We start from the raw sequence: 25,235 nt of genomic DNA, 5'->3' as shown, positions 1-25,235 counted from the left end.
GTGCATCATAAAAATGAACAAAAATTTGAATACTGAAAACAAGAGAAGAGAAAAAAAATCTATACCAATTTATAAGAATTATATCATCTACATATCCTACAACTATTCTGCGATCATAGTTGTACCAAGTACGATCAAAACAGAACTGTGAGGCCTCGGAAAAGAAAACAAGGACAACGGCAGTGATATGACGACGGCCGAGGCAGAGAAAAGCACAACAGTACATGCGTTAACAGCCGTTTCATTGCCGCCTGCCAGACGTTCCAATTGTGAGTTAATGATGCTTGTGTGCGAAAGGCAGGGTGGCAATGATATTGCGAAGGATACGAATAGGCTCAGTTGTTCACTCAAGCAAATAACAGCAAGCTGTTGCTCTCAGGCAAAATACAAAGCGGCTGAGTGCCATATATGCCGACTGCAGTTGCCAATTGTGAGCAACAACTAAATGTTTTGCAAAGATAGTGGGCTCCAAGATTCAAGTTACTGGATGTGACAAAATTTTGAAAAAGTTGACTGAAGCAACACAAAGCAGCGGCCTCAAAACCATTGGACAGATGTTTGAACATACTCTCAAACCGTTTCTAATGTCACAAAGCAAAATAAACCTTTTCCATTTAGTTTGGTATTCTGAAATAATGCATTTCCAATCACCTATGTGAAGGGTTAAGTGAAGGCCATAATAATTCTTCATCAATTAAAAAAATCGTAAACCAGTCTCAAACATAAGTCAATAGATTCCAATCATTTAACAATCAGCATGCCTCATACCTGCTCTTCCGTGATCTGAGCATACACAATGATGTAATAGATGAGGTCAGGCAGGGCTTTCCGCAGTGTTCCACGGAAGCGTGGTGACTCGAGCAAGGCGTGTACAAACTCGAAGATGCTGAAGACCAAGTTTTCAAATCCAAGCACCTCTCCTGGGACACAATTACCCGACGTATAGCATGCAAGTGATTCTGGCAACACTTACCCAGTCCACAATCAAGCTCCTCTAACAAACCCAAATCACTTGCAAAGAAGAGGAAAATCCGCAACAACTTACCATCAGAATCCACAGGGTCATCAGCTTCTTCCACATAGCTTACTTCCGTCCGCACGTAAGTGAGCAGCCATTAAGGACATCAGATGGTACAGTATGCCACACAATGCCAATACATATGGTTGTAAGGCAACCACCTGCAGTGCCAGAGCTTTGTGAAACCAAAAGCCCCATTCAACCTAACTATAGGTAAGTCAACTGTTCTGTACTACAAATATCAGAGGCCACATAAAAGGCACCGACATTAAGCAAGGCTTTATTCGGACTACCCACCCAGAGATACTTTCTTCCTGCAAGGTAAGAAGAACAACTCGCATTGGAAAAGCATTCGTCAATAAATAGGTCACTAATTGAGCGTTAACTCTTATCGCAATGCCAATCACTTTTCTGTTGGAGCAAGATTAAAAACTAAATTAAACTATATATATATTGTTATGGATACCGGCCCTAATAATGGTGGTTCTTGTTATCAGGGTTGATGCTTCTTGCTTATTGATGATGCGGATGTTGATAATGCTTATTGTGGTTAAAAGGGTTAAAAGCGCTCCGGGTAGAAGGTGGCCGGAAATCGGATCGTGACCCGGAAGAGAAGGAGAGGAAGAGGGGAAGCGGGAAAGATCGTGAGGAGACGCGTTCTGATTGTAGCTCCAGACCGAGCAGTCGAACGTGCAGGGCAAGGGAACTTTGCCTCTTTGAAAAGAAGTCCGCACGATAGGAGATCGCCGAATTGCTGCTTCGCCTGCGTAGTCGGGTATCCTCGTGGTGGTTGCCGAGTATCCTCACCTCCCAACCCAGGTGCAAGAGAAAGCCGACCGCCATCTCCGCCACGCCAATCACCGGCAGGTTTTTGTGGCGCGTCGACCAGGCGTTTCTCTTCGGCGGGCTGCCGGGGACGGCTGTACAAACTACAAGTCAGTGGCTGCGGGAGGGTTATTGAGGAGACTCGCGGATTGAACCGCAACCGGGTACGTACCCGAAATCGTCTTTGGGGAGGTTTCCCATTCTACCGCCATCGTGCTGGAGATTGGACCACGTGGCCTGCGGGTTGGTTCGATCGACTCCGCTTCCCCAGATTGGAATCGGAAATTGATTCCACGATCGCTGGAGCGAATCGACGTCGCCTTGGAGGCGTACAGAGACATTGGGGCAAGGGCCGTGAGTTTTGGGGTAACGGGCGGGGTAAGGTGGCGCCACCTGTAGATGGGAATTATATTGTGAAGTGCTGTATTAATTGGGTCGTGATCCCTGTGTGGGATTTATAATATATTATGGTTTGTTTATAACCGGGTGTGGTTGCATCATTTGATTCGACGGTTTCATTTGCTGGTGCCAGTGAGGGATAAAAACATCTTTCTGCCGGGGACCCTCTCGGGGTCCGGAGGTCCACCGAGACTGGGGGTAAGGCGGGGGGGACCCCGTAACAGAAATTGGGGGCTCGTCCGGGATCTAAAAAAATTCCTAAATTTAGTCCGGGAAAGAATTCCCAAGTTTGGAACTTTTTCCAACATTCCCAATTTTTTTCAAAAACAAAAAACAACAAAAAAAATATACATAAATATACTTTCTTTTTTTTTTTTGTATACAAGATCGAGGCTCGTGAAAGAGCGAACATTAATCACACAGAAAGACAAACAGACACATAAAACAAATAACATCGGGAGCGGTAGACAAGATGGGGAGAGAGGGGGAAGGACACAAACACAACATTTGAGAGCAGATCTAATAAACAAATTACTAATTAATTGTGGTCTAACAAACAAAAACAAATTACTTTTGTTTTTGTTTGTTAGAAATTTCTTGTGTGAAGGTTAACAGGTGTTACCAGTAGTCACTATGGCGTTTGACGCAGAGAAGTTTACGGTGACCCCGAGTGAAGCACAGTTCAGAGCGTTAGTAAAATCGGACCTCTGGAAATTGGCCAAACATTTTAGCTTGGAGGTCCGAACTAATATGAGGAAGGCAGAGTTGCAGACAGTGGTGATACAATCCATGGTGGGATTAAAAGCATGGGAAGAGGTAGCCTGGGATTGGTTACCAGAAGAAGAAGAAAATGTGGAGCTCCGGGAACTGGAGATGCAATTACGGAGCCAGGAAAGGGAAAAGGCACAGGAGCGAGAACTCCAGGAAAGGTTAGAAGAGAAACAAGCAAAAGAAAGGAGAGTGGAAAGACAACTCCACGAAAGGTTAAAAGTACTGGAAAGAGAACTCCAGGAGAGGTTAGAAGACAAAAAAACATAGGAAAGGAGAGTGGAAAGAGAACTCCAGGAAAGGTTAGAAGATAAACAAAGAGAGGAAAGGAGAGTGGAAAGAGACCTCGAAGCAGAGGAGAGAAGAGCCGAAAGGGAGTTAAAGGACCGTGAATTGGCGCATCAGCAGGAAATTAAAGTCAAGGAGCTGGAGTTAATAAGAGAACGGGGAGAGGTACCATCCCTGCTGACTGGTTCGACACCTAGTCAGAACACCTGGGATGTTGGCAGACATGTGAGGCTGGTCCCACCCTTCAATGAGAAAGAGGTAGCCAAGTTTTTTCCACACTTTGAGAAAGTGGCTCGACAGTTAAATTGGCCTGAGGAGTACTGGTCCATACTAGTGCAAAGTGTTCTGGTGGGTAAAGCTCAAGAGATTTATTCGGCTTTACCGATTGACCAGTGTGCAGATTATGAGGTATTGAAGAAACACCTTCTCAAAGCCTATGAATTGGTCCCGGAAGCTTACCAGCAGAAATTCTGGAATGCCAGGAGGAGGGAGAGTGAGACCCACGTGGAGTTTGCCAGATTGAAAGAAACCATGTTTGATAGGTGATGCGATTCGAAAGGAGTTGGGAAAGACTTCGAACTATTGCGACAATTGATCCTGGTGGAGGAATTCCAACAGTGTGTCCACGAGGACATTAAAATATACCTGGAGGAAAGGAAAGTACCAAAGTTGTATGAGGCGGCAACCATGGCAGATGACTATGCCTTAACACACAGGATGGGGTTCCACAAACCGAACTTCTCGCCCAGGCCTAGCCAGGGGAGCTATGGTACATCAGGGGCGGAGAATGAGAATCCATGGGGGCGGCTTCGGGATGAAAAGGAGATCCACTTTGACACCCCGACTTCTATAAATCAGAAGACTGCGGTTCCAAGACAGACCTATCGTCCGGGGGACTCGAGGCAGACCGCCGCCCCCATGCCTTGGCAGACCACGAGGTTCTCCTCCGGGGCGACTTGCACTTTTTGCCATAAACCTGGACACTGGAGGTCCAACTGTCATGCTCTGGGAGAGGAAAATCAGGAGCGGAGTTCGACGAGTACGACTCCAAATGCGATGGCCATTGTGAGAAATCGCCCTCAAAAGGGTTACTGACCATTTATTTCCGAGGGGTTTGTGTCACTGGATGGAGCCTCGACTAACCGGAGACCGGTTAGGATATTGAGGGACACAGGAGCACATCAATCTTTAATGCTTGAAGGCATCTTGCCATGGTCCGAGGAGACGGCAACGGGGGATAGTGTTCGTTTACAGGGGATGGGTGGCTGTGTTAGTGCTCCACTTCATGTCATCCATTTGGAGTCCGATTTGGTGTCAAGACCGGTCACGGTCGGTTTACAAGCCACGCTTCCTGTAGAGGGAGTATCTGTGGTTATCGGGAATGATTTGGCCGGGGGTCAAGTTTATGGTAACCCGAGGGTTGGTAAAGAGCCCAACAGGGAAAATAACACCACACCAGCTCGGGATGGCAACAAAAGTACCAAGTTATTTGTAGGGGGACTGAACTTCAAAACAGAGGAAGAAGTTCTGACCTCTGTCTTCAACAGATGTGGGCCGCTTGTGGAAGTGCGGTTGGTAAAAGACAGGGAAACGCAACAGTCAAGAGGGTTCGGCTTTGTCACATTTGCAAGCACAAAAGACGCCAGAGAGGCAGAGAAGAATTGGAATGGCAAGGATTTGGAGGGTCGGACCATAACAGTAGGGAAGGCATTTCGTAGGCGTCGAGAGGTCTACAGGAGAGGACAACTTGGCGGTAGTTTTGGTGGTGGCCGCAGCCGATATTACTATGGAGGCTCCCAGAGTTGCGGCATCTCCCGAAAGAATGATTTATCAGAGCACTGGCCGAGAAGGAGACCGCCAGTCAGGTGACTACTGTGACAAGTGGTCCCACCATAATTATTAGGAGTCCGGAGAAGTTGAAGCACTGAATACGGCGGAGCCGCCGAGCCCAGATTCCTACACGGACTAACCGTGAACGCCACGTTCCTAAAGGCGTCCAGGTAGTGAACTTTCCTGCACGGACTAACCGTGAACTCCACATTCCTAAAGGCGTCCATGTAGTGAATACTCGGCTTGGCCTCCCGGGAAAAGTGCTATCGAGTTGCTTAACGTGGGATGTTTGATCAACCCCTTAATCTTCATTCAAAAAATGAAGAAAAAAAAAAAATCCGAGGTTGATGAGATGGAGTTGGCTTTGCAGGAGTTCAACTGGGAAATTGAGCACGTAAAGGGCAGGGACAATGTCGTTGCTGATGCTTTGTCCAGAGGGAATTAACTTTGGAAATCTCTGTGGGTTGTGTAGAATATTGTTGCTTTATTTTTGGAAACTATGGATTGTTGTTGCTCACAGGACTTGATGATCTGGGGGTGAGCTTACTTTTGTTTGTGTAAAGAATTTTGCCTATGAACGAAAGTTTTCCCGATGTTAAAACTTTCTTTCTTGAGGGGGGGAAGTGTTACGGATACCGGCCCTAATAATGGTGGTTCTTGTTATCAGGGTTGATGCTTCTTGCTTATTGATGATGCGGATGTTGATAATGTTTATTGTGGTTAAAAGGGTTAAAAGCGCTCCGGGTAGAAGGTGGCCGGAAATCGGATCGTGACCCGGAAGAGAAGGAGAGGAAGAGGGGAAGCGGGAAAGATCGTGAGGAGATGCGTTCTGATTGTAGCTCCAGACCGAGCAGTCGAACGTGCAGGGCAAGGGAACTTTGCCTCTTTGAAAAGAAGTCCGCACGATAGGAGATCGCCGAATTGCTGCTTCGCCTGCGTAGTCGGGTATCCTCGTGGTGGTTGCCGAGTATCCTCACCTCCCATCCCAGGTGCAAGAGAAAGCCGACCGCCATCTTTGCCACGCCAATCACCGGCAGGTTTTTGCGGCGCGTCGACCAGGCGTTTCTCTTCGGCGGGCTGCCGGGGACGGCTGTACAAACTACAAGTCAGTGGCTGCGGGAGGGTTATTGAGGAGACTCACGGATTGAACCGCAACCGGGTACATACCCGAAATCGTCTTTGGGGAGGTTTCCCATTCTACTGCCATCGTGCTGGAGATTGGACCACATGGTCTGCGGGTTGGTTTCGATCGACTCAGCTTCCCCAGATTGGAATCGGAAATTGATTCCACGATCGCTGGAGCGAATCGACGTTGCCTTGGAGGCGTACAGAGACATTGGGGCAAGGGCCGTGAGTTTTGGGGTAACGGGCTGGGTAAGGTGGCACCACCTGTAGATGGGAATTATATTCTGAAGTGATGTATTAATTGGGTCGTGATTCCTGTGTGGGATTTATAATATATTATGGTTTGTTTATAACCGGGTGTGGTTGCATCATTTGATTCGACGGTTTAATTTGCTGGTGCCAGTGAGGGATAAAAACATCTTTCTGCCGGGGACTCTCTCGGGGTCCGGAGGTCCACCGAGACCAGGGGTAAGGCGGGGGGGGGGGACCCGGTAACAATAAAAAAATATACATATGTGTGTGTGTGTGTGTGTGTGTGTGTGTGTGTGTGTGTGTGTGTGTGTGTGTGTATGTATATATATATATATATATATATATATATATATATATATATATATATATATATATATATATATATATATATATATATATATATATATATATATATATATATACATATATAATTATATATACATATATATATATATACATACATATATACATACATACATATATATATATATATATATATATATATATATATATATATATATATATATATATATATACATATATATATATATATATATATATATATATATACATAAAAGTGTACACAGAACATCAATATAGTGACAAGCCCTACCCGTTTCTGAAAGCATGCAAATCGAACCTCTCTGCAAATGGCGACGAATTGAACAGTATTAAGTTTCAGTACATCTATTACTGATCAAAACTACAATGGCACTCGATAGAGTGCATACCTCCACCAGGCTGAACAGTTTACGTTTTGTATCCCCTTAATCGGCCGGATCTGTATCTGGAGCTCAACCAAAATCTAATCAGCTGTTCTTGTCACATACCCAACTCATCCACCAAGTTGTGTCATAATCCGTCCATACCTTTCTGAAATATCGGGCTATACTGTATATCGTTTGGCCCCATCTCTCAATGGTGAAGAATCATTTGGAAAATTAAAAAATTCTCGGATCCGGATCTTCACCAAAATCTTATCAATTTGTCCTCGTCACACCCAACCTTTTCACCAAATTTAGTACAAATCCGGCCATAACTTTTTGAGATATCCTTCTCATGGTCAGACAGACAGACAGACAAACAGACAGGTGAAAACAACTTCCGTCCACCTCGGGTGGCAGAAGTAATAAAAAAATTCTCAGATCCGAGTCAGGATCTCTCACCCAAATCAAATCAATTCATCCTTGTCGCACACCCAATCTGTCCACCCAGTTTTGTCCGAATCCATCCGTAACATTTTTGAGATACCGTGCTAACTGCTATATACATCGTTTTGGCCCTATCAATGATGAAGAATCACTTTTCGTCATTTCGCAAATACATCGTCACGTTATTAATACCACCTCTCAATATTCGTCAACTCAACTCACACTTGCATCGTTTTTAAAAGCCAAACCTAAAATTCTCGATCGTTTTCAGATTACAAAATGCCAGAATACATCACTACTAAAAGTCATACCAGATCACAAAATGCCAAAAGAAATACTCTACTTTGCTTCACACATAAATAAATGCACTGTACTATAGATTGGCGAACAGGAATTGTTAAAGTGTTACCTTAGAAGTGAATTAGATGTATTCGTTAGAAAGCATGCTGGTTGATATTCATTGGTTGCAGGTTATTAAGTTTTTTCTATAAATACGGAGATGTTCATTGAGAATGAGGAAGAAGAAGATGTATCACAAACTTTGACCACTTTCAGGAGATGTTTATTTTTATTTAAATATGTCTGGTAATTGTTGTTTATTTTATTTATATGTATGTGTATTTGAACGTAACTGTGATTAATTTAAAAAGGATAATATAGGTAAAAAGCGAAATATGAATAGGTAAAGTGGCGACGTGAGGACCATAATCACCCAGCTTATTCTATTAATTCTTATGAGAAAAATTGCTTTGATTTTCATTGTTTCGATATTCGTTGCACTTTGCAGGAACGCATCCCCAATGTAAATCGTGGTTTAACAGGATCCAGATCTTCACCAAAATCTAATCAATTCGTCCTGGTCACACAACCAAACACTCCACCAAGTTTCGTCCATAACTTTTTGAGATATTCTGCTCACAGACAGAAAGACAAACCCAGGTGAAAACAGAACCTCCGTCCACCTTTGGTGGTGAAGGTAATGATTGCGATGAATAAGGACGGAAAACAGCAGCGATGAACTAGACGAGTAAGAAAACAAGGCAACTTTCATAACAATAGTAACATGTACGCAAGTGGTCACACATTGGAGCAACTCAGTCCCTGTTCACATTTGCCGTCATTGTTGAAAAGTGACAATTGCATAGAAAGTTAATTGATTTGCAGAACATTGAGAAAAATGCTGAATATAGCTGCAAGATAACCAGCTTCAGAAGAGAGAAGTGAGAGGGAGGGAGAGAGAAATGCATGGATACCATTATAAGTGGTTATCGCAAAATAAAGTCCTCCATTGCTGTTCATAATCTGGCCCATTTTCCTCACTATATATTTCACTCTCACAGCTCTACAGCAAAGCAGAGACATGCTGTCGTCCTCCCCCACAAATGATGGTTGGATATAGAGAAGCACTTTGCGTAAAGCGTACTCCAGACAACGGGCAGCAGCTGTTGAGTGCAGTTTGCCATCAGCTTCGGAAGTTTTTGAGTAGTGCAGTGACCGCCTGCCAAAGGTGGTAAAAAACAACAAATGGCCAATTAGATGCACTCCCAAATTTGAGAACACAAAAGAGCGATAAAGAAACACGCCAGCCTTTCAGATTTAAAAAGGGTACACCTACCCTTCCCACCCCCCCCCCCCCCCCCCCACACACCCTTCTCCCGCCCCCCCCCCTTCACCCCCTGACTCCCCTCATCGCGTCATCACAAAGCAGAGCTTCATGGGGTGTCATTATAACCCTCTGCATACCCATCATGCAGGCCATCTGCATCGCTTTCTGATTGACAATGCTATTCTCACAAATCCGAACACAATAGTGATATTAATTTCAGGACGATACTGTTTATAAATTTCAGGACTTTCACTGTATTGAACAACAGACATAATTTCAAGATTGGTACAACCACAAACGACAAACATGATGTGTTGTAAAAATCAGATCTACAACATTGTCCCAATGGTAGGTTTAATTCAGAATCGATCTCTAGTAACACCTGTAAGAAATCAGCAACAGTAATATCAGTATACCGTTATCATAGAAGTAATAATGAATTGTCAATTTGTACAAGCAAACAAGCAAGCTTGGAACATCTAGCAATACACACCATTCGTATATGCACTACCACACAGGATAAATGTCACAGGAATGAATCGGAGCGATGTCCGTCCAAGTTCTTATGGAAGCCCCTCAGTGGTCGGAGCCAGCATAGCACCTGAGTTCAACTTAGACACAATTTCATTACATTCTCCCCTCCGTTAAAACTACACTACCATTAGGGCTGAAATCAAGCTAGCAAAGCATAGTAGCAGAGTAATCAGTTAGCAATGGTCCATGTCAGTCAGTCCAACCATAGCGTTCGGGGTGGCGAATTTCTCTCCCGACGTGGGTCCGGTAACCACATCCCCAAGGCCGGAATCCCCCGCATCGGAGTATCCGCCTAAATCGGGTGACGGCGGTGGCCTCACAGGGCCAGCCGGATCGGGTGCATGTAGCGGTGGGGAAGCCGGTAGATGCTCCAATGTCGGATCAACTGTGTCGTAAGCCGGCTCGTCAACATCCCCGCATGGGGCCAGATGGCGTACCGAGACCGTAGACTCCCGACCATTGGGCAACAGCACACGAGCGTGCTTGGGATTGGCTTGGAGAACATGCACCTTGTCTACAAGCGGGTCATATTTACTCCTGCGAACCGCACGTTTGAGAAAAGCCCGTCCTGGCTCAGCAAGCCAGCCCGGTAAAGGTCGGGTACTGCCCGAACGCCGCGGGTAACGAAACATACGGTCGTGGGGAGTTTGATTTGTAGTGGTGCACAATAAAGTCCTGATCGAGCTTAATGCCCCGGGTAGCGACCAAGCCCATTGGTCCAGTCCTAGTCCGCGGGACCTAAGGCTCAGAGTAACGGCCCTCCATAAAATGCCATGAAAGCGTTCTACCTGTCCATTCGCCTGTGGTCTATACGGAGTAGTATAGCTAGAAGCGACATTATGCGGGAGCAAGAAGTTCCTCACATCCTGGGATAAGAACACCGCGCCACGATCGGTATGCACACCGGCCGGATTCCCAAACATAGAAAACAAGTTCCGCAGACACCGGATAACTGTAGCAGCAGACATATCACCGCACGGGAAAGCAAAAGGGAATCTAGAGAACTCATCAACGATCGTGAGTAGATAACGAGAATTACTCGAAGCCGGTGAAGCCGGCAGGGGTCCTTTGAAGTCCATTGCCAATCTCTCCCACGGCCGAGTGGTCTGGACCAGCGTACCCATCGGAGGGTTGTAGAAGCGAGGTTTGAGTTCAGCGCAAACGGAACAAGTGCGACAGAGCCGACGAACATCCTCAACGGAATAGGGCAAGTTTCGACTGCGCACATAATGAGTGAAACGCGTCACGCCGGGATGGCACAAGGTGACAGGAAGAACACACAGATCCTCAAAGGAGGTGAGGCTCGCACACATCGCAGGCCGTGATAAAGCATCGGCAACGAGGTTATCCCACCCCGGGCGATATTTGATTTTGTAACAGAAATCGGCGAGCTCGATCCGCCAGCGAGTGATTTTCTCATTCTTAATGCGTTGAGCATGCTGCGTGTCATACATAAAGGCAACACTCTGTTGATCTGTGATGATCTGAAAACATCGTCCGAGCAAATATGGACGCCAACGCCTGATCGACTCAACGATGGCATACGCCTCCTTTTCGACAGACGAGTGTCTCCGTTCCGCGGAGGAGTCCTTGAAAAGAAGGCCACAGGTCGCCCCCTTTGAGAGAGTGTCGCAGCTATCGCGTGGTCCGACGCATCGCTTTCCAAAACAAAGGACTTGTTTTCGTCAATCGTCGACACAGCGGCGCCAGCGATGTCGGACTTCAGACCATGAAAAGTGGCCTTAGCAGCGTGACTCATGGGGAACGCATTGCAATCCACAAGCAGGCGAAGCTTCTCGGAAAAATTTTGAACCCACTTAGAATAATGAGCAAACAGCCCGAGAGCACGCTTCAATGAAGCACGATCGCGGGGCGGGGCCATGTCGAGCAAGGGTCGCAGACGCTCCTTATCTGGAGCGATAGAGCCATGGGTCACAGTGTACCCCAGGAGATCTATCATGCGAGCAGAATAGCGACATTTAGCCTCGTTCATAGTCAGTCGATACTTGTGCGCAACCTCGAGGAAGCGCTTCAGATTCGCATCATGATGTTCTTTGTCGTACCCGCAAACCGTGAGATTATCCAGATAAACAAAGACATCGGTTAAATTCTCCTTAGAGATGAGGTCGTCCATAGCCCTTTGGAAGCACGAACCCCATTTGTGCCCGCGAAAAGTAGCCGGGTGAACTGGTACAACCTCTGTCCGGATTCAAACGCAGTGTTGATGCGATCTGCCGGGGAGATGGGAATCTGATGATACGCGCCACGTAGATCGAGAGTGCTATAGACCGAGTACTGTGCCACCTGTCGTACCAGGGAATCTATTCCCGGGAGTGGGTAGGCGTCCAATTGGGTAAACCGATTAATCGTCTGCGAATAGTCGATTACCATGCGTTTGCGGTGTGATTCGGTTCGTACCACCAAAACTTGGGCCCGCCAGCGCGACCGACTAGGTTCTATGATACCTTCCTTTAGGAGTTGCGCAGTCTCTTCCGCAATGAATTGTGTGTCAGCCCGTGAGTAGCGTCGCGATTTAACAGCAACCGGTGTACAGTCAGTAGTCATATTGGGAAACAGCGACAGTGGCTCAATTTCCATCCCTGCAAGAGCACACACAGCAAGAGTATCAGCACCACCAAATTCCATTTCCAAACGCCCATGTCGCCGGAGAAAATCGTGGTGGCCCTGCAGTAGTCGAGTCGTCGAGAGGTGGCGCTCGAGCCTCCCGTGTGGATCCGACGCCCGCTAATGTCTTTCGTGTAGTTAAAGTCAAACATGGGTCGGTCGGGCCGTCTATGGGGGCGCTCGAGCCACGCGCAGAGATCCCTGCTGTCGTGTAGTCAAAGTAGATCATAGGTCGATCGTGCCGCCACTGGAGGGCGCTCGTGCCACGCGTGGAGATTCGACGCCGGCGTACGCGGATCGGGAAGCCAAACCCGGAAGTGTGCTGGGCGTCGAAAGAATTCCTGTCATGGACGGTCGAGCCGCGTCCCGCTGTGATTGCGCGACTTGTTTAGTCGGCGCGGCAAGTCTCATCAAGGTCGAGCGCTCAGCTCGGGGCCCACGGAGAGGGGCGATTCCAATCAAGGCCGTACGAGGCGCGCGAGGCACAGATTCTTCCGCGGGCGAGGAGAGAAGCACATTCAGCGTCGAGCGAGTTCGCCGGCCCCGTGACGAACGACAAACTTTTGCAACGTGACCTTTCTTCAAACACAAATGACACGTCGCCTCCTTAGCCGGACAAACTGACCTGAGATGGTTCCGGTTCCCGCAGAAGTAGCACTTAGCGTTACTTCCTGGCTTGGGTCCAGCAGCGACGGCCGCTGGCAAACTCGGGTCGAGGTCCCCAAGCGCATCGGGTGCCTCCAATTCCGGCGAGGGTGCAGCATCCTCTAGCTCGGCGGTAGCTCTCTCCAGTCATGTCGGTCGGGATATCCCTGCAGTGACGTATGGGCGTTCATAAGCGTCGGCTTGTACCTGCGCTTCGGTGTACACGTGAGATAACCGAAGGGCTGTTTCTCGGGTCAAATCGGCTTCTTCAAGTAATATTTGTCTGACGACCTGCAATCTAATGCCTGAGACAAAAGCATCGCGAGCAAGGTCATCACAAACTTGTGCATGGGTGCGAGTCTCGGTGGTACAGTCCTTCAATAATCGTCGGAGGTCTTGAGCGAATTGGTCAATGGTCTCCGTGGGTTCTTGTCGACGAGACGCGAGCAGATATCGGGTGTAGACCACGCTCCGAGTTTTGATGTAAATACGTTTCAGCTCGACCACAGCAGCATCGTACGTAGCGCACTGAGAGATGGACATGTACACAGTATGGTTCACCTTGGACTGCAACACCGCAAGCTTCATGACAGCGGTGATTTCCTCCTGCGCATCCAGATGACTGGTCAGGAGCTTCAACCAGTGTAGCAATTGTGCAGACGCGTCCTGCGCTTGGGGGTCCGCGCTGAAAATTGGAACTTGTATCAGCTTATGAGCCATGTTGTTCTCGTTCAGGACGAAGAGACGATTCTGAATTAATTGTTGTAAAAATCAGATCTACAACATTGTCCCAATAGTAGGTTTAATTCAGAATCGATCTCTAGTAACACCTGTAAGAAATCAGCAAGAGTAATATCAGTATACCGTTATCATAGAAGTAATAATGAATTGGCAATTGGTACAAGCAAACAAGCAAGCTTGGAACATCTAGCAATACACACCATTCGTATATGCACTACCACACAGGATAAATGTCACAGGAATGAATCGGAGCGATGTCCGTCCGAGTTCTTATGAAAGCCCCTCAGTGGTCAGAGCCAGCATAGCACCTGGGTTCAACTTAGACACAATTTCATTACATGATGCAACTGCAAATAAACTAGAAAACGTCTCACAATGCACAGACCATTTGTGACAGCTTTGTACTCAAACTAAATTTGAGTTTTTCTGGGGGATGGCCAGATCCCCCAGAAAGAGGTTTGTACTCAAACTAAACTCAAACTCAACTTTGTACTCAAATAAAACTAAACACCAACTAAAAATAAATTAATGTATATGCAGTATACTATTAATTAGTGTTCTCCATGTTCTCAAAAAGGAGGTTTGTTGAAAATTTGATGACAAAAGCTGAAATGGTAAACAAAAAGATGTCATGCAGAGGACTATACTTGCAAAATCAGCCCCCACACCCCCCTAAAAAAAGTTTCCATTGATGCAGCATCAAGATTAAAAATCATAAAGATTAAAATTGACAATCTTGATCAAAGCTCGGGTCAAAAGGAAGAAAATTGATGATTTTTCAGATGAAAAATGATTTTGGAAGGTTGACCTTGAGTTGACCTTTCACCTTTTGACCTCAAAAATAGTTTGTTTCCCTATTTAGTGACTCAATGTGCAAATGCTGTTCAATTTTCAATTCAATCAGATGAAAATTGAGGATTTTTGAAACTTGGCCTATGTTGACCTCAAAAATACTTGGTGATTGAATTCAGTGACCAGATATGCAAATGCTCTTCAAATTTCAAGTCAATTGGATGAAAATTGAGGATTTTAGAAATTTGGCCTATGTTGACCTCAAAAATATTTGGTGGTTGAGTTCAGTGACCAGATATGCAAGTCCTCTTCAAATTTCAAGTCAATTGGATGAAAATTGAGGATTTTAGAAATTTGGACTATGTTGACCTTTTTGCCTTTGTTGACCGCAAAAATACTGGGTGGTTGAATTCAGTGAACAGATATGCAAGTCCTCTTCAAATTTCAAATCAATTGGATGAAAATTGAGGATTTTAGAAATTTGGCAAAGTTGGTGACCTTTGGCCAATGTTGACCTTTTGACCTTTTGACCCCAAAAACAATAGGCTTCTTGCTTATGACCAACTACACCATTTGGTTATGTTTAGTGAAGATCGGTTGAAAATTGTGACCTGTAGGCCGGTGACAAACAAACAGACAAACAGACAGACAAACAGACAGACAGACAGACAGACAGAATCACAGACGCAACCGACCAATATACTTGAAAAATCTTCGATTTTGTAAGTAAAAAATAAAGAAATACGGAAGTGATTAAAAAACCAAGCCGTCTTGCACTTGCCACTACCTACCAAGCCACTCTACCTTGCAGTGGCAAATGGGATGAAAAAGCGTATTTCTACTTTGCCCATTGACATTTGGATCCAATTTTTTTTCTCCATATTTTTTTAATAAAAGTTTTTTGAAAAGTTGATCACAAAAGCTCAAATGAAAGCTCAAAAACGCTAAAAGTTATGCCTCGGACAAACATATACAGACACACAAGCAATTGCAAAACCCCATCTCTCGTTGCATGGGAAATGGGTTCGTGAAATAATAATAACTAGCCGAAACCCGTGGAACATCCACGGAAGGGAGGATGTGGTGTATGGATAGAGTGTACCATTATGGATGGCATTGGGGATTTGCTTGTCCGAGTAAGAGTTAGGAAGAAAGATGAGAATGAAGAGTGCGTATATGAACAACGATCGCCGACACCGGCACAAATGCATGCTCTGGATTGCCCACTCAGTGGACGGCTTGCTTTCGCCTCGCCTGTCCAATCAGCGGATGGCTTGCTTCGCCTTCGCCCAGCAGACGCCAATACGATGGCGTCGTAAGATGGCGTCGTATCGGCAGTTAATCGGATGCTTTTGGGCCCCGACGTCGGCTAATTCAGATTTTTCGAGTATGTCTGTACGTGATAAACAAAGAGCGCGGTTCGTAGATCGTAAATCCATTAGTGCCGTGGGCATCGGGTCACTGGGTGCGGCGTAAAAGGGATAACAAAGTCGAGTCCTTACGCTATTATTATATAGATTGGCAATACTTTATGAGGCAAACTAAATAAAATTCTCCTTGAATAAATCTACACAATCAATGAACACCAATTAATTTATCTCAATGACTGACACCTGTCTTAGGTCCCTGGTCAGGTCAGGTTTGAGAGGATGCACCGGTGCAGCGCGTCACCATGTCCACCTTCCATCGGTACTCGAGGGGCCTCTATCGGGCCATCCCCCAGGCAGATGCCCGGCCAATCCCCATCTCCTCAACAAAGTATCGCTTAACATACTGCAACTACGAGGCATGTGGTCGGACGCTTGGCCTCCTCCACTCAAGAGAATCTGGTGAGCAGGATCAGCATCAGGAAAATGAACCACGTGTCCATAAAGCCACAGCTGACACTCACGGACAATCCAGAAAACAAATCTCATCTGAGTCCCTCTCAGCAAACGCTCATTAGACACAAGTCTGACCAGCGATAGCCAAGCATTCTCTGAAGAGACCGAGTACTGAAGCAGTTAAGTCTTTGTATCAGCTCCCTGTTCAGACTCCAAGTCTAACATACGTATACATTGCATCTCACATACGTTGATCGCGTCATCTGTCATCTGTCATCTCACATACGTTGCACGCGAGATCTTGACGGCGACGGCACAGATTTTGGAAGCTGTACACGTTCTCCACGTTTTCAAAGTTAAGTCATTGTTCACAATTGTATTTTGTCGAAACTGTATTTATCTTTCGGTGTGTGAACCTATAGTATAGTGTGTCCCGAGGAAGTTTCTCGGTGTTAATCTTTCATAAATTTTTCGTTTCTGTTTGCCGCACGTGTGCGGCCTTGCCTCAGGCTTCCCCGGTCCCCCGTCGAAGTTTGTTCCTTCCTTCGCTGTTTTTGCAAGGTTCTTAGATTTTTCCCTTCTCCCCCGAACTTCCCCGATCATCTACTCTTTGTCGAACGTTTTAAACCCCCCCCCCCCCCCACCCCCAAAAAACCCCCCAAAAAATGAAAAAAAAAACAGCAACATTTATTTCCCATTCTCCACGTGTGAAGTTGTCTCATTGTGTGCTTCTGTCCACGTGCGCTGTCTCACCCCGCCCCCATTATCTCCTTGCCTTCCACCTTTTCCCCTGTTCACGTGACTCGTGGTTGTCCCTCTAGGCTCCCTCTCCCCATTAGTATTTTTGTGAATATAAGACTGTTCTTCACGGTTCTGTTTAAATATGTTTAAACTTTCCCCTGCAGTGTTTTATTCAGTGGTATATTACAACACGCTGTTTTTCTTCCTATTTAAAAGGCTTTTTTCAATTTCCTCTCCAACTCATTCCACTTCAAAAAATATTCAATCTCTTATCATTCTAAATCACTACATGCTCTAAATTCACATTTATTCCACCCCTCCTCCATCACTCTTAAACGGAACGCAAACTTGAAAATCACAATAAACCCAAATTGTTATAAATGTTCGTCTTTCATTAATCATCCACTTTCTAAACTACCCCCTTGCCCTTACCCTCCAAATCTCCCCCCTTGCCCCTCCCCTCCAAATCTACCCCCCTTGCCCCTCCCCTCCTAAACTCCCCCCTTGCCCCTCCCCTCCTAAACTCCCCCCCCCCCCCCCAACCCCTCTCCTTCAAATCTCCCCCCAACCATCGCTCCCAAATTCTCCCCCCTCCCACCTCCTCCTCAAAGCTGCCTCCTCCCCACTTTGTCTCCCTTCCATCTCATACCTCCACCTTCCCCCAACCTTCTACTTTCCTCTGCCACCCCTCAAACAACCCCTCACTGTGCTTCATCCCATCACCATCAAACCTTTCGTCCTCCTCATCCTTCCCTTTCTTGTAACTCTTCTGTAATCTCTGAGACACTATCAACTGCTCTCCCTACCTCCCCCTCTCATCATCCATCTGACCCTACCCCTCCCCTACCCTCCTCTGTCCTGCACCCAATGATCCCCTCTCTCCTCATTAATGGTATGGACCTCAAACATCCGGGGCCTTCGCTCAAACCTGATTGATCTCTCCATTCAGGTTGCTTCTGACAATCCAGACTTGATCTGCTTAACAGAAACTTTCCTCCTTCAAGATGTCTCTGATTCCTTAATATCTCTTCCTGGTTACTCCCTCCTCCGGTATGATAGACCTGAGCCTCGTCCTGGTGGTGGGGTGGCTATCTTTATCAAAAACTCTCTTCCTCACTCTCCTTGCACTGCCCTCTCTCCACCCCACCCCCAGGAGTACCTCTGGCTACGGCATCCTCTCCGCTCCCACCTTTTCTTCATATGTGTTCTGTACCATCCTCCAAACAGTGATGACTCCATTTACATTTCGCTGTCGGACAACATGGACCAACTTCTATCAACTCATCCAAACTCTCTCTTCCTCATATGTGGCGACTTCAACTGTCATCATGCCTGCTGGCTGGGTGTGGGTTCCTCTCTCACCTGCCATAGCACCTCAGCAAAGGACTTCTGCAAATCTTTAGGACTGACACAATCTGTCAATTTCCCGACCCGGATCTCAGTCAATTGAGTATCTTCTCTTCTAGACTTGGTTATGACAAACTTCCCTGCAAATGTCTGCTGCTCTTCTTCTGCTCCAATCGGTTCTTCTGATCATATGCTTGTTAAAATGGACATCTCTCTGGCCATTCTCAGAGAGCCTCCTCAGCGCCGACGAGTCTGGCATTTCACTCAGGCTGACTGGCATGGCTGACTGGCATCTCTACTGCCTCTAACATCAATTCTTCCTGGGAATTCTTCCAAAGCAAACTACTCTCTCTAATGCACAGATTTATCCCATCTCGTTTTCAGTTGTCTTACCCTTCCTCCCGTCCATGGTACACTGAAACTTTTGGTGAGGCAGTTGCACTGAAACAACTTGCCTTTGCCTCTTGGAAGGCAAATCCAACTGAAGGCAATCTCAGTTCCTTCCACCAAGCTCGGAACAAGTGTGTGTCTACCCTCAGGAGTGCCAGGAAGCGCTATCTCTCCACACTCAAGATTGAACTCTCAAACCTGTCTCCCTCTTCCAAATCCTGGTGGCGCCTGGTCAAATCTGCTTCTGGTGTTTGTTCCCCCTGCATCCCATCCCTTACCTCAAATGGCTACACAGTTAACACTGCACGTGACAAAGCCGAATGCCTCAACTCTGTGTTTGCCTCAAAATCTTGTGTCCCAAACCCATATCTCTCTGTTCCCACCTTTCCCAGTCGAACCAAACTGCTCATGGACTCTGTGTCCTTCTCTCCTAACAAGATGGAGAAGTTTTTGTCAAACCTCGACTCTGATTCTGCAACTGGACCAGACAGCATCAGCCCACGGGTGCTAAAATCCTGCTCTTCCGCTCTATCTCACCCTCTCTCTGTTCATTTCACCCTCTCTTTTGCTCAAGGTCATCTGCCAGCATCTTGGAAATCAGCAAACATTACCGCTTTACACAAAAAAGGTTCAAAAACAGATCCTTGCAACGAAAGAACAATCAGCCTGCTCCCAATTATCAGCAAAGTCATGGAATCCATAATTTCTTCAGATATCAAATCCTTCCTCTTCTCCAATGGCTTGATTTCTGATCATCAATTTGGATTCAGACCAGGTCATTCTACTCTGGACATGTTGCTTCTGCTGGCTCAACAATGGATGGAGGTCCTCAATGCCAAACAGGAAATCAGAGCTGTCTCCCTTGACATATCACGTGCCTTCGATACGGTCTGGCACCCCAAGGTAGTGTTCTGGGCCCTGTGCTATTTCTGGTCTTCATCAATGATCTCTCCGACTCTCTGGAAAATCCTCTCCATCTCTTTGCTGATGACTCCACTATCTGCCGCTCCATTCCTCATCCCTCAGATCAGCAGTTTTCAGCCTCCTCACTCTCTGCAGACCTGGACAAAATCACAGACTGGTCAAACAAGTGGAACATGTCTTTCAATCCTGACAAATCTACAATCTCTCACTATGTCTCTCCGAAAAGACCGACTGGAAAACCCTCCCCTCTACTTTCTCAACAATCCTCTCCAAGAAGTTCTGTCGCTCAAGCTTTTGGGTCTCACTATCTGCCATGATCTTTCTTGGGAAAACCACATTTCCAAGCTGGCCTCCAAAGCCAGTCGCCGACTGGGCATCCTCCCTCGTGCGATGTCCTTCCTTGGCACACCTGAGCTCCTCACCACATACAAGGCTTTCATCCGCAGCTCAATGGAATACTGTTCCCCCCTCTGGGCCGGTGCTCCTGCCTCACACCTAGCTCGGCTTCACGCTGTTGAAACCAAAGCTGTCAGAATCATTGGAATCTCCTGCGATGAAGCTAACTCCGAGGGCCTTTCACTCACTCGCCACAGGCAGGTTGGTGGTCTTCCTGTCTTCTACCGACTCCTCTCCGGCCTTGCTCCCCCAGCTCTCTCTCTCTCTCTCTGCTCTGTCTCCCTGATATTCCTACAGGTTGCACAAGATCTGCCAGCAACCCTCTTATGGTTAAACTGCCAAAATCTAGGCTCTATGCTCACCTTCACTCTTTCATTCCCCTTTTCTCCCGCCTCTGGAACAAACTCCCCCACTCCCTTCAATCCCACTCCTCCCTCCAGGTCTTTAAAACAGCTGTTCACCACCATCTCCTATCTTCCCCCATCCAAAACCTTGATCTTTTCGACCCCAGCTAATTCACCCCAGATACACTTTTTTTTTTGGGAAATTCCAACTTCTTCCCTGGAAGCCCTTGCCGTGTTCATATGTTTTATACCTCTCCCACCTCCCCCCCAAGCCCTCTCCCTCCCACATTTCTCTTGATGTCCCTGCTCAGAAATGTTATGTTTGTGTCCTTCCCCCTCTCTCCCCATCTTGTCTACCGCTCCCCTTATTTTGTGTTTTATGTGTCGGTTTGACTTTTTGTGTGATTAATGTTAGCTCTTTCTCGAGCCTTGATCTTGTATACAAAAAAAAAATGTGGAGCAAGGCTGGAAGCATCAAGGATGACCTAAAAACTCAGACCTTCATCTTCCTCCATGGGTACCAACAATGCCATACGCCATGTGATCCATTGAATGAATGACTCCCCAGCCCAACCTTGACATCTATTGACTACTTCCTCACAACATGTGGAGAAATGAATTTCACTGCCAAGGTAAGTGAATCTCTGTGTGACCTTAACATCCTTGCCACAATAAGGTAGACAGGATAGCAGACAAAATGTCATTGAAAGCCTGGATCTTAGTCTTCACCCAGGAGACCCATAATCCCAGTGGCTCAGACTCCTCATTCAGAGCCTTGAAGGCCCCCATAAGGATATTCAGTTTCCGCAAAGATGACTGCATCATCTGGGAAATAAAGATCATAGATCTTGACATTCACAAATGATGCACAGCAGCTAGATATATCTGACATCCTCCCTAGAATCTAGTCCATACAAGTGTTGGGCACCAGTACAGTGGCAACGGTAAATAAGTCTGAGATGGAACCACCACACCTAACAGCACTCTCAATACCAGAGTTAAGATATCAGATCAATCAGTTTTGGTGCCACCCCACAAAGACCGAGGGATCCTCCAGAGGGCATCCCGATTCACTGAGTCAAACGCTTTGCAGACATCAACATAGGCTGCAAGTAGTCCTTGCTGAAATTATCACTTGCATTTGGTGAGAACTCAAAGAGCAAGTATACGGTCATTTGTTGACCTCTGATGTAAAGCCAGACTGATCTGGGTAATGGTGCTCAAGTAGATGGTGGCGAACCTCATCAATAATTATCCAAGCAAAGACCTTGCCGAGCACTGAGAGCAACATCAGCCCTCAGTAGTTGTTGCAGTCCTGGCGATCACCTTCCGTCTCCACAGAAGGATGACAAGGCTTCTCTTCCAATCAGTTGGGATGATGCCTGTGCTCCAAACAGAGCACATGACTGCATGCAAAAACATGAGTAGAACATTTAAATCAGCCCTTATAAGTTCAGCAGGGATGCCACAGATCCCAGGAGCTTTGCTCCCTTTCAACTGATTCAATTCAGCCTGTTTCCACAAACAAAGGTGGTTCACAGTTGATTTGAGGGTCAGCAATAAGGATAGTAACCCCCCTGACATCCAACTCAACAGCTGATGGGTCAGCCTGGCAAAGTCGTTCAAAGTAAACGGCCCAGCGGGCCTTCACTTCCGACTCCTCTGGTAAGATCTCAACACCCTCCACTCCAACTACAGTACACCCAAGGACAGGCTTGGAGGAACGCAATGCACGGATTCCTCTGTATGTAGGACGACAATCACTTGACCACATGTGCTGTTCTACCTTTTCACAGATTGCTCACACATAGGCCCTCCTTGCCTGCCCTCAGCAAACGTACAGCTTTACGCCTCAGCTCCCTGAGGAGCTCAGCTCTGCCATCAAGCCCAGCCCTATGACACTGGTTAATGGTATCGAGTGTCCCATGGGAGACAAAGTTAGTCTTCATCTGAGGGTGGGTTCCAAGACACCCACGAGCAACATCAAGGATGGTAGTCTTGAAGGCACTCCACAACTCTTCAAGATCCCCTGAAACACCAAGATACCTGAGACCCCCACTCAACCTGTTCGCAAATGCCTCAGCTACCTTTATATCCTTGAGCACGCCAACATCCATCCAAGGATAGGATGGTATCATTCTCTTAGATGTGAGCCGCAGCTTCAGAGTTGTTACAACAAGCCTGTGATCGATATTGAGGAACTGACCACTCCGGTAAACACTGCAGTTCCCGATCATTCTCCAGCGCCCATCAACGAGAACATGATCGATCTCCTTTGACACACCACCAGCATGGGAGTGCCAAGTCTAGCGATGTGGCTGTGAGCACTGAAACCATGAATCAGCCATCCTAAGTCCATGACATCTTGTGAAGTCAAGGAACTTGGTGCTATTCTAGTTCCTGGTTCCAGACCAATGGGAACCATCACATGTCTCAAAGCCATCCCTCTCAGTGCCAGTCGATGCATTTAAATCCCCCAAGACTTGAAAAGTATCTCGCCTGGGGCACAGACCAACCACCGACTCGAGTGTGGCATATAATATTTCCGTCCCAGTGAGATTACTCACCTCAGTCGGAGCCAATACAGAGACCCAGGAAATGACACCCAGAGAGTGATTAATCCTGTCTCATAAAACACTCGTTGACATCAACTACCAAAGAGTCAGCTTGTTGGACACAGCTGCAGCAACTCCCTGGAAATAGTAACCACCAGAGTGACCAGACCAGTAGTAGGTGTAACCACCTACCATGATCACACCACTATCCGGTCTCCGAACCTCAGAAAGTGCTGTAATACCAATGGTCAGACGCTGAAGCTTAGATGACATCGGAATGATCATCCTCTCTAAGAGCAAGCACATTCCAGTCACCCACCCGAAGGGACCTCCTCATGTTAAGGGAAACACCTCATGACACCTCAGCACCACCCTGACACATAACACTGCAACCCGACCCAGCAGGGTTGCCCCGTGGTTTCCCCCTATCAATGACTGGGGGTCGCGAAGGCTTTGCCCCAGTTCGGTCATCTGGTGAGCAACCCTGTGAAGGGCAGCTGCACAGGAGGTACTGCCACAGTACGGGTTCCTCTGGGTTTGATTGCTTTTCGTGTACGTTATGGAATGAAGTGTTTTACGGTGTTTGTAGTGCAAATCCTGTCGTTGGCTCATTCTGCCCTTTGACAGATTTTGTTTTTACAGTCCTGCTGGTTGTCCATATCCATGCACTCTCCTCACTGGGAAGCCTAGTGGGGGAGTCAGTTTAGTCGTCAACAACCCAACCATGGAACAGGTCGTATAGGTTTACATGGTACCTGTAGCAAGTCATCGATCTGACCTAACTCCGAGGTCCCTGGCAATCCCAAAGATACAAAAACTTCCAGAGCAAATAGACTTGGAAGTGAAACTGTTTGTCAGCAAAGGCAGGAAGTCCGCTGCTGTTTTTAAACACTGCTTTCACTAGGAATATCATCTGCACCTTGCCTAAACAACGCAAGCTCCAGAACTTGCTTTGGCAGAAAGCACAAGACTAAAGTGAAGCTTGAACAATAAATTTGGGAAATTAAATAAATAATTACGAGCAGAGTACCCGCCCTATGGGTGACCTTGTTGTAAGCATGCAATACATTCTTCTGACACATAACTATATTTGGGCAGTGTATAGGTGTGATGAAATATGAAGAAGAAGATTCGATGGAATGGCTCTGAGAAGAGGATATAACGGGATGCAGGGTAAAGGAGGAGATTGGCTTCGTTTCTGTATTCTGTGAGCGGACGCTTGAGTAAGGTATGAAGGGAATGATCATTTGCTTGCTTATGAGTTAAAGAAATGCTCGTATAATCTTTAATGTAGTTCTAATATTATTCTTTATCCTGTGCTTATAGGGTATGTGGTGATAGATTTCAATAAAGCCTCATATCTGGAAACGAGGTCTCGACTTGATTTCATAACAATTTATTGAAATCTATCTCAACACTCGAGTGCCATGGACAAGCTTCTCAAACCGGAGAGATTTGATGGAGACCCGAATACCAGCAATGCCAGGCTCCACTTGACGCACTGGTTACGATCCTTAGAACTCTACATGCAAGCCGTGCCCGAAGCCACAGACCTACAGAAGTTGAATGTTCTCATTTGCAACGTGTCCAGTGATGTCTATGACTATTTCTCCCACTGTGAAACCTATGCCGATTCTGTAACGGCCCTGCGAGCTCTCTATGTAAAGTCACGAAGCACTATTTATGTACGATATCTGCTCGCTGCGCGCAGGCAAGAGGCGACTGAGACTTTTCTGATTTCCATATCTGGAAACGAGGTCTCAACTTGATTTCATAACAATAGGCAACTGACAGCGCCCTCAATCACTCCCAAAAATAAAGCAAACTAGAACTGCCACTTTATAACTGCTGGCAGTGATGACCGGTTTCCTCTGCCTTCCCACTTGCATACAACCCCGCCCGCTTTCATTGGACCCGCTATCATTGGACATGCTTTGATACAACCCCGCTTTGATACAACCCCACTTTCATTGGACATGCTTTGCCACAACCTCACTTTCATATAACCCCACTTTGATACAACTCCGCTTTCATTGGACACGCTTTCATACAACCCCATTTTGCCACAACCCCGCTTTGATATAATCCTGCTTTCGTACAACCTCGCTTTGACACA

General features: G+C 46.5%; 1 protein-coding gene across 1 annotated transcript in view; it reads right to left on the bottom strand.

The window, feature by feature from the left end:
* The window catches only part of IPO9 (importin 9), a 183,373-nt gene that overhangs the window by 114,796 nt on the left and 43,342 nt on the right, over positions 1 to 25,235 (bottom strand). Inside the window, 4 exon segments of the mRNA XM_078776372.1 lie at positions 769 to 920; positions 1,046 to 1,108; positions 9,035 to 9,130; positions 9,133 to 9,154. Coding sequence (XP_078632498.1) covers positions 769 to 920; positions 1,046 to 1,108; positions 9,035 to 9,130; positions 9,133 to 9,154 — 333 coding nt within the window.

This window comes from Myxine glutinosa, chromosome 4, assembly GCF_964187855.1.
Source record: "Myxine glutinosa chromosome 4, kmMyxGlut1.1, whole genome shotgun sequence".
NCBI lineage: Eukaryota > Metazoa > Chordata > Myxini > Myxiniformes > Myxinidae > Myxine > Myxine glutinosa.
The sequence above is the reverse complement of the archived record's forward strand: the minus strand, read 5'-3'. Positions and strand labels throughout refer to the sequence as shown.